We start from the raw sequence: 14,284 nt of genomic DNA on the forward strand, positions 1-14,284 counted from the left end.
GCCCTCACCCCCTCCAGACATCTCAAACTGATCGTGGTGTTCATCCCTTCCCACTAAACCCAGACGAAGCTTCAGAGTCCTTCTCAACACAGTTTAGCACCAACATCTGCATCTGCTCCTACACCATTCACAGCAGGGAGCATGAGGGGGCTGAGCCCCTTCAGTCAGTGGGGCATAGACGGTCACCATGCCTTCAACCTGGGATTACAGTAAGCAGTTTCCAACTCATATACTAATGCTATTCAATTCTGTAGCCACTGCTGAAATATGTGTTGAGAAGGATTCTGTGATCCATTAGCAATGTCTGTCATGGGCACAATAGTGGGAAACAGCAGCACATGTACCACGTTCGGGATATGTCAGCCTCAGAATGCAGATCTAGTGTTCCCTAGCAGGAGAAGCCCTGGGACCAAGCTGACCACTAAGTTGCTACTTTAACCCCTAGGTTTCTGCCTCAGTTTCTATATTTAGGACTGTGGTACGGCTGGACTCTTGATATGACTTTCAAACCACTGGAGAACCCTTGACAATCTGTCTAGTTCTTTCCAGTCCTCCTCCTGGTAGGGGCAGTTGGACCCTGTCCTTCTCTCCCCAGCTAAGCTAAGGCCACAGTTCTCCTTCTCCGAAATAATCCACACAAAGCCTTGGCACCATCTGGGTTAAAATATCACCATCATCAGATTCCTGCTGCTAGTGCTGGTTCCTAGACCAACCTCCTCAGATGTGAATGTGGCCTGCTGAAGCCTGAGTTGACCACTCCCTTTTGGATACTGGGCATTGGATGGCAGATCACCCACCCCTTGGGAACCAGCCCAACAGCTTGATTAGTTTCCCCATCCCTGGTCCTTCCCCCATGGTCTGTGCCACTGAGGTCCCACAGCATCAGGTCACCAAGGAGAAAGCCTATTAGAGGGAGCCAGTGCTGAACCTTAAGAAAGACCTGGGCTGGGGCTTCCCTGGTGGCGCAGTGGTTAAGAATCCACCTGCCAATGCAGGGACATGGGTTCGAGCCCTGGTCCGGGAGGATCCCACATGCTGCGGAGCAACTAAGCCCATGCGCCACAACTACTGAGCCTGCGAGCCACAACTACTGAAGCCTGCACACCTAGACCCCATGCTCCACAACAAGAGAGGCCACCGCAATGAGAAGCCCGTGCACCACAGCGAAGAGCGGCCCCCGCTCGCAGCAACTAGAGAAAGCCCGCGCACAGCAACGAAGACCCAACGCAGCCAAAAATAAAATAAATAAATTTATAAAAAAAAAAAAAAAAAGAAAGACCTGGGCTGGTAGATGAATGATTAAAAGGCACCCTCCCCTGTAACCACACCCCTTCAATGTGGCTTTGTAGCTCCTGCCACCAAGAGGGTAGAGTCTATTTCCCCACTCCTTGAATCAAGGCTGGCTTTAAGACTTGCTTTGGCCAATAGGGTGAAGCAGAATTGATGCTGTGCCAGGCAGTGACCTTGAACACTTCTGCTCACATTCTGGGAACCCTCAGACCACCATGTGACCAAGTCCAAGCTAGCCGGCTGGAGATGAGTGACCCTGGGGAAGACAGCGAAGTCACCCCCAACAGAGGCCACCCCCTAGCTACACCAGTCAGCCAGCAGCCAACCCGCCAGCTGAGCACAGACACAGGAGCCCATCAAGATTAGCCAAACCTGGCCCAGGTCGGCACAACCACCCAGCTGGGCCACAGACTTGAACGAAATCATCAGTGGTGGTTGTTTTAAGCCACTAAGTTTTGGGTGGCTTCTTTTGCAACAATAGCTAAGACACCAGTTTTACCATTCCCTAGCTTTTGAACTTGGGCACATTATTTAACCTTTCTAAGCCTCGGTTTCCTTATCTCTAAAAGGTGATAAGAAAGGCACTTCCCTTACAGACTTGTTGGGAGAATTAAATGAGGCAGGAATGGGAAAGGACTTAGCCCAGTGCCAGGCACACAATGAGAACTCTACAAACGCTGGTCATTTTCCTCCACACATTGTGGTGGCCGCTCCAGTCCCGGTACCACCCCCGCCAGGCCCACCTGGGCACCCGGAGCTCACCTGAAGCGTAGCCAATCATGAAGAGCAAGTAGACCAGCAGGAAGCGGAAAAGATCTTTGAAGAGGATCTAAAGACCCCGGAGGGAATATGGAGGCAAAGATGAGACACGTGGTTTCTCGCTTTACCAACACCTCATCCCAAATCTTCTCTCCAGCTCCACTCCGTCCCTCTCCGATGTCCAGGCCCTGCCCACTGCCCCCACGGCGCCCCACAACCTCAAGGCCGCCAGCACTGTCTGTACATATGTGGTGTGTGTGGCTTCCTCCGAGGACATGCAAGTCCAGAGGGAACCCCCCCACCCCATACCTTCTGGATCATGATGCTATAGGTCCCCGTCAGCTTCAGCCCACGGGTGAAGTAAAGGGCGTTCATCCAGCCCAGGACCAAGGCAAAGACCATGACGGCCAGGTAGGCCTCAATCCCCGCCAGGTAGAGGGCCGCCGAGACTATCACCAGCACAGAGTAGATGAAGCTACAGGGCAGCAGAGATCACAAGAGGGGCCAAAGGGGAGAGGGGAGAATGAGGCCCTGGAGGGGGAGGCATGCCCTCAAGCCCTCTAGGTAGTAGGACACTCCAATGACACCCGGAAGAGAAACCATGTGGATTCACTGGGTTCCCCAGCATCCTGTTAACCAGAACGCTCAATTAATTGGCAACTGATACGTGTGTAATGGCCCTGAGGCCCTACCAGAACCCAAAGTGATGTCCTTTGGAATTGGTAGAGAAAGATTCAGTGGTGTTCAGTGGCGATTTTGTGGCTAAGTGAATTTTCATTGTTCTCTAACTCTAAGGAAAAGGGAAAAGAAGTAACACACACGTGACAACACATCCTGTGCCCTAGGCAGACATCATTAATCAATCCCAGCACTCTTTCCCACTAAACACAGACACAGCCTCAAGATTCTTAACATGGGCACTCCTGGCAGACATTAGCGATTAATCACAAGCATAAGAGGTTAAATTATTTCTATCCATGGTGTATACGGTGATAACGCTTTAGCAACCAGAATCTTGCTTTAACCAGAAGACCCTTTTGCTTGACACTGGCCTTGTCCTGATCAGGCTGGGTGAATTCACTCCTAACAGAGTCAGCCCCCATCCCACCACCAAACCCGGATGATGTCCCTCCAAACCCCACCTTCCTCACCCAGAAGCTGCCACCCCAGGGACCTCTACTCACTAGAGTAGTTGGAAGGAGCCATCGACGAAGAGAGAATTCACTCCAGGGCATTTCTTCATGAACAAGTCTTTGATCTGGAGGAAGGGAGGGGACATGTGAGAGAGGTGGAGCCAACAGAAGTGCAGAGGGGAGGAGAATGGAGCTAAAAGAGGTGGAGGGAGAGGAGGGGGACGGGCAGGGTGGGCGGGGGGATGAGGGGGGAGGCCAAGCACTCACGTTGGTGAAAAAGAACAGGACCCCGGTGAAGAGCGTGATGATCTCGCCGGCCAGCCTCAGGTAGTCCACCGTGGTGAGATAAGGGTATGGAGGCTGTGGGGCAGGGAGCATGCAAGTCCTCCCCCAGCCCCACCAACATCTGGTCCCAGATCCATATGTTCCCCAATGCCCCGAACATCTACGTCCTGTGGCGCCTCCTCCCTCACCCTCTTCCACCTGGGTGTGGGGTAGGCACCTCCCCATCCATTTCTTTTTTTTTTTTCCGGCTGCACCACACAGCTTGTGGGATCTTAGTTCCCCCAACCAGGGATTTACTGAACCCAGGCCCTCAGCAGTGAGAGCACGGAGTCTTAACAACTGGACCACCAGGGAATTCTCCCTATCCACCCCCAAGCCTTCTCCAGTCCCTCCCACGGGGGACCCCGCTGCGCCCCAGCTTCTGCCTGGCTCGCGGTCACTCACAGTGCCCTCCAGCGGCTGGTAGTAGGCGGTGAGGGTAAAGATGACCATGGCGCACAGATAGGAGGCCACGTTGATGTAGAAGGAAACGGCCCCGAACTTTCGCCACTTGTCCCGAAGTAGTTCATTGATGGGTTCCACGGCCAGCATCTCGTGGCGGTTCTGTGGAAGGCGGGGTGGTCAGGGGGCTAGACAGGCTGACTCCAGTACGCCTTCCCCCACCCTCTGCCCAGGGAGCACTTTTTCCTCCTAATTCATTCTTCAATGACACCCAAACTTCTGGGCTCAGCATTCAAGGCTCTGCCCAATTCTGCCCCAACTTACCTTTCCAGCCTGTTCTAGACTCATAGAACCCAGAGCTAGAAAGATCCCTAAAGAATATCTATTCTTGTGGTCCCCAAACTCCAATCTGTGGATGGTGCCAAGCCGCTGGCAGCAAAGTCACCTATGGAGCTTGTTAAAAATATAAATCCCTGGGTTTCAACCTCAGAAATTCTGATTCAGGAAGTGGGACTTGGAAATTTAGCCCAAGGATAATAAATACTTGACTCACCACAATTTTCCAATTCTGAACCCAGGACAGACATCAATAATTGAGTCCCACACAATAGTTCTCTACACAGTTCCCTGGGCAGACACTACCAATCAATCAGAGTTTGCAGCAGAGATGCTAAACTTCCCACCATCCCCAATCTAAATCAAGTTGGTCACTAATTTCAAAGATGAGGGAAGTGAGCTCTGGTAGGGGAAAGGCATCTGTCCAGGCTCACAGAGCCGGGGCTAGAAGGGAGACCTTCTGCACCCAGGCCCCAGCACTTTCTGCCCCATTTGTACAGCATCCTGTCCCTTTAACGACTTGAGTCTCTTTATCATCAAGGATTTGTGCAATTATGTAGTCACAAAGATGTCACTGCAGTGTTATTCCTGATAGTTAAGTGCAGAAACAAACCCAAATGACCAAGAATAGAAGAATGGTTAATTAGAATGTGGTACATTTCCACGCAGCAATGATATTGCAGAAGAATATTTAATGGTGCAGAACGATGTTCATAAGATATTCCTAAGTCAAAAAAAAAGAGCTTTTAAAAACTTCATATAACAAATGCTAATGATAATAGCTGACACCTAATGTTTACCCTGCGCCAGGCTGTTCATTTGGTCCTCCCAGCAACCCAATGGGAAATGCTCTATCTTTCTCCACATGGTACAAAAGAGGAAGCTGCAACTCAGAGAGGTTGGGTCGTTTGTCCTGAGTCATATAGCACGTAAGTTACAGAGCCAGGATCCTGAACCGGTCCTGCTTGTCCTGAGTCACACAGCACGTAAGTTACAGAGCCAGGATTCTGAACCAGTCCTGCTTGCCCCTGAAGCCCGACCCTTACAACCTCCCATTGCCCCCCAGTGCCAGATGCTGTTCTGGGCACTTAGTTGGCTTCTTCTCTTGCATCCAGTTCACAGACCCACCACTTTGGGCCCCTCCTTCACTGGGTCCCATCTCCTGCCCTGATGCCTACCTCGATCTTGCTGTTGTACACCAGGATCTCCAGCACAGAGGCCTCTTCCCCACACGTGTCCAGGGAGGAGAGGTCATAGAGTGAGGAATACACTGGCCCGTAGGCCCAGTCCTTGAACTTGCGGGACAGATGCCTGGTGTCCTCGTCTGTCACCTCCCGACGGATGATGTGCTGAAAGATCTGCATGGGAGGAGGGAGGGTCAGGGGGTCCTCTGGGGGGCGGGGAGCACTGCTGCTGGGCCACACACATTGGAGGGACCCTGGGAGCTGGGCCAGCCCATCAAATAGCACCTCTCCAGAGAGCAGGATGGAGGGAAGGGTAAAATACTTACTGAGCACCTGCTGTATGCCAGACCCTTTCCTCACATCATCTTGTTTAATTCCTACCCTTACCATCCTGGTTGACAGATGAGCAAACAGAGGCTCAGAGAAAAGAAGGATGTCCCCTGAGGCCACACAGCCCACTGAAGCCAGACTGAACCCAGGTCAGCCTTAAAAACCTGAGTTGTCATGAGTATCTTCTTTACATAATTAAAACAGCAATTAATCAATCTTACTGATCAGTTAAATCTAGTAATAATTATCCTATTCGGTCCTTCTTATTGCTACTCCTACTATCTCTGGCTTACACACAGGGGAACCGGGGAACAGATCCAGGTGGGAGTCCCCCCAGGCCACAGAGCCCAATAGGCAAAGACAGATTTTAAACCTAGGCCTTTTCTACCGCCTCAGGACTCTGGTATAATTGTGATTTTAGTGATTTTTTGCTATATTTTTAATAGAGGAATAATAACCCTTACTGATTATTGAGCACTTATTACCCATCTCAGGATCTTTATTAACAGCTTTAAGTGGACGACCTCATTGAGTTGTCAGAACACTATACCACAGGGTACTATTGTTATCCCCATTTTACAGATGAGGAAACTGAGGCACAGAGAGGTGAGATGCCTGAGGTGACATGCTGGGAAGTGGCAGAGCCTGGCCTTGGACCCAGGTGCTCCTGACTCTAGAGAACCCCAGATTTGGTTCTCAATCAGGGCGATGGGTGCCCCCCACCAGGGGACAATTTGGCAATGTCTGGAAACATTTGGGGTTGTCACAATCGGTGGGGGGTACTACTGGCATCTAGTGGGTCGAGGCCAGGGATGCAGCTAAACATCCCACAATGACACAGAGCAGCCCCACACCCCAGAACATCCAGACCCAAATGTCAGTAGTGCCCAAGCTGAGAAATCCTGCTCTAGGCCCTGTGCTGTGAGGCCAGAGAGGGAAGCAACTGGCACACAGCCACTCAGCAGGTTAGAGGCTGAGCCAGGACCCCTGCCATGGAGTAGAGGGGAGTACTGCAGGGCTGCAGCTCTGGGACTCAGTTCTCTGTCAGCGGCTTGCCCTGGCTGGTGGGAATGGGGCAGTGAGCATCCAGTGGGGTGGGAGGAGCAGAGAGGCTCTGGGATGAGGTTGAATAGCTTGGCTGGACAACAGGGAGCCATAGCAGGTTCTTGAGCTGGGACATCTGCACACTGGGGTTGGCAGGATGGGAGGTGGGTGGCATATTAATAATAATGCATGCCAGCAGCAGTCCCTCCCCTGTGTGTGTGTGTGTGTGTGTGTGTGTGTGTGTGTGTGTGTGTGAATGGAGGGGCAAGAATGGGTGTGTGCCCCCGGCCCTGCACTCACCCCGATCTTGCCCGTCTTGGCGGCCATCATGAGGGGCGAGAGGCCGTCGTTGTTGAGCACGGCCTCCAGGTTGCTGTCGGGGAAGAGGCGGGCACACTTGAGCAGCAGCAGGTCGTACATCTTGGTGACGAACTTGGTGTTCTCGCGAGTGTTGTCCGCGATGGCCACCAGCGCGTGCAGCACGGTGTTGCCACGGGAGTCCTGGCGCCGCATGTCCGCCTTCTTGTGCGGGTTCTCTGTCAGGTAGTTGACGATGTGCGGCTGGTTGGTGCAGGCCGCCAGCGACAGGGGCAGCTCGCCTGTGGGTGGGGGGGCGGTCAGTGACGGGGCCCCGGGGGCGGACACTCAGGGGCAGACGCCGTGACAATGGACGCAGTGCCCACGGTCAACGTGGACGAGCCCCGGCCGACTACACGTGTCTGGAGGCGATGCCCCCGGGTAGACGGAGGCAGCTATTTGGGGGGGGGGGCGGGGGGCGGGGGTGGCGTGTGACTTGGAGGCCGTGAGGGATTCTTTAAGAGACTTTGTGCCTGAACCCCAAATAACATGTGCCTTTGAGCAGGGGTGAAATTTAAAATCTTTCATGGGTCCAACTGGGACATGGCGGTGATGGAATTTGGGCCCTGCAATGCGACCATCAGTCCCAGCTTAAGTCAGACTGGAGGGTGCGAGTGCTAAGGGGCGGGGACAGCCCATCACAGCCCTCGGATCCCATCACGATCCCCACTGTAGAGATGGGGAAGCTGAGGCTCGGGGCAGTGTGGTGATGCTCTACTCCTCAAAGACAAGACCTCAGTGACCAAGACCAGCAAGGCGGCCTGTGTACCGGGTGCTGTCTGGGCCCCTGGCCAGCGCAGCCCTGGCTGTTTGGGGAGGGGTCAGGGCTGCCAGCACCACCATACACCCCCCGCCCCCAGCCTCTCCCCCGTGGGCCCCAGGCCCCACCGGGCCCCTCCTCACCAAAGTAGAAGTAGCCTCCCTCATCCTTGGGCTGGAAGAAGCGTCCCCGGGCCTGGGCGTGAACATCGGCACCTTGGGCCACCAGGAGCTCCACATAGTGTTTGCAGCGGCGCTCGATGGCGATGTGCAGGGCGGTCTGGCCTGGGATGGGGTGGGGGACAGTCACCGGGGGCAGAGACCCGACCAGTCGTGGGAGGCACTGGGGTGCAAAAGGGAGAAATCCACCCGAGGGCAGCAAATAGACCTTCAGACATTCCCGGATGTGGAGTCTCTGATGCCCGAGGTCCCAGATCTGCTGCATCACGCAAGCAGAATCTTAGGCTCAAGGGATATCCAACTTGGAGGGTCCCAAATGTGGGAACTTTTCAGACTCAAAAGAGGCTTTCATCCTAGAGGAAACAACGGCATCATGGTCTCACAGAATTTGGGGTATAAAATTCACAGCCTTTGAATCTGCATATCCAGGAATCTGAAAGGTCAAGTTGGATTCATAGATCTCAGAATTTAGACCCAGGGAGCTGGCACTGGTGACACCTGTGCCTTTCTGAGCTGTTGGCTCATAGAACTATTATAACAAAGCCTCAGAGTACCCAGAACCTGAGCATCTTGGGTCCAGATTTCCAAGTTCATGGCCCCTTTGGCTCATTGCATCTGAGAACCTTGGAACCTTTGATTCTGAAACTCAAAATATCAAAGTTGGAAGGGGTGGTTATTGTTCTTTCGTCCGTTCATTCATTCATTCAACAATTGGTTCCTGGGGACGTGCTGGCACTTGGGGCCCAGACTGAAGCTCTCAGTTGGGGGGATGGTTGGACAAATGGAGACGGTGCCCCCCACCCCCGCCCGGCCCAGGGCCTCACCTCGGTAGTAGATGTCCCGGAAGGGCGAGTTGATGAACTCGCGCATGTTGCCCGTGCGCTCAGCGATGTCCAGAAGCACAGGGATTGTGTCGTTGCGGCCGTTGCTCAGATTCAGCAGGGCTTTGGGCAGGCAGGTCTTCCCCGTGGATGGCTCTGTGAGGAGAGACGTGCAGGAGAGGGGCGCTCGGCCCGTGACCCAAACTGCTGGGCAGCTGGGGACAGGGCACTGGGCAGGGAGCCAGACGTCCTGGCCATGTCGGTCCTCCTCTCCGAGCCTGTTCCCTATCTGCTCCCCATGGTACTGAGAAGGTCAAATAAACTCAGAGGAGCCGAAGTTTTTTAAAACGTGGGAAGCTGCAGCCTGTAGAGAGGTTGGTGTTTAACAAAGCATATTTGGAGAGAATTTTAAAAAATCAAATAAAAAGAGGGAATGCTGAGTTAAACAAAGCCAACCGTATTTCTTCACTACAGGACTTCTCAGAACCTTTAATCTGTTAATGAGGACTGTGAACCTCTAAAAGCAGACCCAGGAGGCAGTCTTTGCCTGCCTATTTGCACATAGATCCTTTTCCCATGAAGCGATTACACTAGTGCCCATAGAGGGGAGCAGAGGGATTGCAGCGTTCCCCAAAGTGGAGGCCGTGAGCCATAGTGAACGTGAAATTACCTTAGAGGATTTTGGGGCTTCTGCAGATGCAGCAATAATAACAGTAAAAACCCATGTGTGCAAGGTTTCATCCGCTTGTCAAATCCCTCCTGTGAAGTCAGTCTTCGTTTTGTCCTAATGGGTCCTTAACACCTCCCACTAACGCTTACTGTCCCTTTGCAATTTTCTTTCCCTTGTATTAATTTTTATGGTGACGTGAGTTGATTTATATCTTTAAAAGAGCAAGTCAATGAAAAGAGAAGTCCCCTGTCAATCAGGCAGGGGGCAAAACGGCCAGATGCAGGACGGGGATCAGGAAAGGGATGAGGAAGGGGAGAGGCAGGTGTGGGCTGAGGGGCCCGCTCTGGAGCCAGGTCTCTGGGGGCTCGAATTGGGCTTTGCTCCTGATTTCTGTGTGACCTTTTCTGCTTCAGTTTCTTGTCTAGCTAAATTGAGGTTACAAAGGGAAATTGTGGGACTTCCCTGGTGGCGCAGAGGTTAAGAATCTGCTTGCCAATGCAGGAGACATGGGTTCGATCCTTGGTCCAGGAAGATCCCACATGCCACGGAGCAACTAAGCCCGTGCGCCACAACTACTGAGCCTGCACTCTAGAGCAGGCGAGCCACAACTGTTGAGCCCGCGAACCACAACTACTGAAGCCCACGCGCCTAGAGCCCACACTCCGCAACAAGCAAAGCCACTGCAATGAGAAGCCCGCGCACTGCAACGAAGAATAGCCCCTGCTCGCCGCAACTAGAGAAAGCCCGCGCACAGCAACAAAGACCCAACGCAGCCATAAATAAATAAATTTATATATATATAAAAGGGAAATCGTGAGCTAATAGGTATTTGTTGATGAGCCCAGAGCCAGGCAGATAGGAGTCTTCAATAAGTAATACTGCTGCAGTTATTACTCCACGAGAAATGCTTTAGAGCCTCTCCCTAGGTGCTGGGAAGTGGGGAAAACGCAGAGACCTGAATTTCTGTCCCACAGCTCCTAGGAGTGAGGTTGCTCAGACAAGCCTCGTTCTGGCTACTTTTCGCTACACCCCTGGGGCCCAGCCCAGAGTCGACACCAGGTAACTATATACTGAATGATAACGGACTCCAGTTCCCCATCTGCATAAGGGGGAGGGGACCCCAAATGCTGGCCGAGGCCCCTGGGAATTCTGTCCAGACACACCCACACTCAATCAGTCCGTTTTCTAATTGTCAGGCAACTCATGATTCTCCACGCTGACCTCGTCATCTTTCCTTCCCCAAACCCCAAACCAGTCTACATGTGTCCCCTTCGTAGATGATGGTGTCCCCAGCCAGCCAAAACTTTTGTGTCACTCTTATCTTTGTCCTCCCTTCTCCCCACATCCACCCCCCCACCCCAGCAAGTCCCACAAATTTTACCTATTTCTCCAACCCCTCCACCACGCTCCGTCTCCACTGCCGCCAACCTGGCCCAGCCACCATTTCTCTCACATTCCTGGTTTCCACCAGCCTCTCTGGACGTCCTTTAATCCACTTTCCACATAGCGACTGAGTCCAACTCTGGTCATGGTTAGCCACAGGGCCTTTGCACATACTGTTCTTTCACCTCCTCTCTAATCTTTCCTCCACCTCTTTTTACCTGGCTAACTGCAATTCATTCAGACTCAGCTCATGTCACCTCCTCCCGGAAGTTCTCCCAGATTTTCCTGATTAGGTCAAATTGTCCAATACAGCCTCTTGTGGACACACATTACAGTTTGTAATTGTGTATTTATTTCTGTGATTGCTTGATCAAGTTGGTCTCACCCTCAAGACTGAGAGCAACGAGAGGACAGGGTCATATCTGCTTCACTCACCACTTTTGCCCCACACCAGCAGAGCCTGACACTTGATAGGTGCCCAATAACCACTTGTTTAATTAATACACATTCAGCGAAGGGGCAAGCTGGGCACTGCAGGGAATTCCAAACCACAGGAACTCAAGTGGTTTGTGTGGGATGTGGAACTAGAACCTGGATTTGGACTTCCACGCCCCCAGGCCCAGGCTGTAGCAGGGTCCGGGGCTGACAGCCTGGGTCCTGGTATAAGACGCCAAGAACGGCGGCTACCCAGAAATGGGGAGGGGTTGCAGTTATGGACTCCACCAGCAGGTGGCGAAGTGGCTCTGCCCACGGCGGGGATGAGGGGAGGCTGGAGCCAAGGGCCCTAAGTTAACTGCCAAGTTCGAGGTTATGTGTGGGCGGAGGGGAGGGCCGGTCACTGACTCCCCTAAGAATCAATGAGCTCACGAGCCTCTGGCTAGAAAAACCCACAGGGGCAAATCCAGGTTTTGTGGAGCCTGAGACTTACACAATTGGGGGATCCTGTTAATGAAAGCGAACAGACAATTACAAGTTCCAGATTAGGTCCAGGGCTACAAGGGGCCAGAGCAAGCAAGGGGCCTGAAGCCTAATTAATGGGCCTCACGGTAAAGCCCCCTCTACAGATGCATTATTCTGTACAATTTCAGGGCCCTCTCCCAGCCTATCTTAGGGTCCCCCACCCACCCTCATGCAGACACACTGGCTTAGAGCCCCCTTTCAGCTCAGTCCCGAACTCGGGAGAAGCCAGAAGCCTTGGCAAGCCCAGCCTGGCGCTGCTCTGTCCACCGAAGCACAGGCACCATGATCCCCATCTCACAGGGGTTCACTCCGCCCCAAAGCTCCCCACTTTTGCCAGGTGAACTTGGGGGGCCAGGTGGGGCCATTTTTCCAGGGCTTAAATGTGGATTATCTCCAAATGAGATTCACACCATCACGGAGACCCTCTCCGCAACTCTAAGCTCGTGCCCCAAACGAGGTCACACCACCTGGCTGGGCACCATGAATGAATATTTTTTATAAGTCCGGTAATTCTCTTCTGATGGACACAATGATACAGCATCGTATCGTTTTGGTGTTCAAAGAATCTGGTTGATAAAGGTATATGTGAAAAATATACTGCAGACCCGGTTAGCCTACTTTCGCACTTAATTTACTTGAAGTACCTAAAGTCTCCAAAAATGGCCCCTGATCTCCCTGAAGCTTCGTCGGTCCCGAGCTGTTACCATGGCCGGCCCACCCGAGACAGGCCCTCCTTCCTAGCAGGTGCCACAATTCTCGACATTTTATATGGATTTGTGGGGTCACTAGGCCAGTTAATTACAGCTCACCTGGCACCCGGCACATAGCAGGTGGCTGACTTGGGTGGAGAGGCTCACAGGCCACCTTCCCCGATTTGCAGGGAAGCCCTGGGGTAGCGGAGGGAGCTAGTGCCCCGAGGTGGGTGTTCTGAGCCTGGACGAGGCTGGAGAGTGAGCTGTCTGGGCTGAGTAAGTCCCAGGGCAATGGTGACTGGGCCCCAGCCTATAGCGGGGAGCCGGAAAGCTGCGCGGGGAGGGGGGCAAAGCCTCAAAGCAGAAGCAGGAATGCCCTGCTCCCCACTCCAGAGCTCCCCTCAGAGGGGGCAGGAGCTCCTGGGACCGCAGCTGCCTTGTGCTTGGCAATATGGAATTCTCTGTCCTCAGAGGCCAGGACTATGCTATTATTATTCCCCAGGGTACAGATGAGGAAACTGAGACCCAGAGAGGCCACACGTCCCTTAAGTGGTAATGGTGGGATTTGAATCCAGGTGGGTAGACTCTGCTCACCTATGACACTAATCTTTTCATAAATGAAGGCTGAATGAATGAACAAAGAAAGGCAGCAAAGGCGCAGAGAGGTTAAGTAATATGGTAAAGGACACACAGGACCAGACTCCCTGTCCAGTGCTCTTCCTGGCTAGTGCAGCCCACTAACCCAAGGGAAAATGCTGAGGGGAAAGGGGGCCCCCAATGCCAGGCCTCCCCCAACCCCCAGCTGGCCCACCTGCTATTCCTGGGTGGCTTACCCCGGAACTCCTCGTCAGTCAGCCGCTTCTTGTGGGTCAGCAAGAAGGGGAGCAGCCCGTCCAGGTCAGCGGTGGAGCCCCGAGACACGATGTCAAAGAGGATAGGCCGGTTGAAGACTTTGAGTATGGGAGGCGGCTGGGGTGTGGGAGCCTTGGGGCTCTGTGGCTGCTTCCTGAAGGGGGAGGAAGCCGGGTGATAGGAGAGCTCATCCTCTGCCCACCCCACAGTCTCTAGCCTTAGGGGCCCAGGGATTGGGGGGTGGGGGCAGCTGGAGCCCTAGAGAGGGACCAGACTGAGAGCAGAAAGACATCTGGAGACACAAAGGAATGTTTTATCCCAATAGACTCTACCTGGTACCTACTGTGTGTTGGTTGGAGACAGAAAGAAACACACAGCCCATCCATCCACCCACCCACCCACCCACCCACCCATCCATTCATCCATCCAGCCATCCATCCACCCACCCACCCATCCATTCATCTATCCATCCATCTACCTATCCATCCATCCATCCATCCATCCATCCATCCACCCATCCATTCACCCATCAATCCACCCATCCATCCATCCATCCACGCACACACCCACCCACCCATCCATCCAGTCTTCCATCCATCCATCCACCCATCCACACACCCACCCATCCACCCACCCTCCATCCATCCATTTATCATTTACTAAGTACTTAAGAATCCAGAGACTGGAAGAGACAAAGATAGTAAGAAAATAAAGGAGGAACACCAGACTAAAAGATAAAGCAACTCTATCTTTTATTCAATCATTCACTCCTTGATTTATTCATTCAACAAACATTTGAGACAAATGA

General features: G+C 53.0%; 1 protein-coding gene across 4 annotated transcripts in view; it reads right to left on the reverse strand.

Moving 5' to 3' along the window:
* Positions 1-14,284, reverse strand: part of TRPV4 (transient receptor potential cation channel subfamily V member 4) — a 37,148-nt gene that overhangs the window by 5,439 nt on the left and 17,425 nt on the right. For all 4 annotated transcript variants that reach the window (XM_082417431.1, XM_082417433.1, XM_082417430.1 and 1 more), the window contains exons 3-12: positions 13,458-13,630; positions 8,923-9,075; positions 8,063-8,203; positions 7,103-7,401; positions 5,423-5,602; positions 3,912-4,070; positions 3,450-3,542; positions 3,234-3,307; positions 2,359-2,524; positions 2,053-2,119 (exon numbers count right to left, since the gene is read on the reverse strand). In XM_082417431.1, coding sequence (XP_082273557.1) covers positions 2,053-2,119; positions 2,359-2,524; positions 3,234-3,307; positions 3,450-3,542; positions 3,912-4,070; positions 5,423-5,602; positions 7,103-7,401; positions 8,063-8,203; positions 8,923-9,075; positions 13,458-13,630 — 1,505 coding nt within the window. The remainder of the gene's footprint in view (positions 1-2,052; positions 2,120-2,358; positions 2,525-3,233; positions 3,308-3,449; positions 3,543-3,911; positions 4,071-5,422; positions 5,603-7,102; positions 7,402-8,062; positions 8,204-8,922; positions 9,076-13,457; positions 13,631-14,284) is intronic.

Source organism: Balaenoptera physalus (assembly GCF_965194825.1).
Source record: "Balaenoptera physalus genome assembly, chromosome: 12".
NCBI lineage: Eukaryota > Metazoa > Chordata > Mammalia > Artiodactyla > Balaenopteridae > Balaenoptera > Balaenoptera physalus.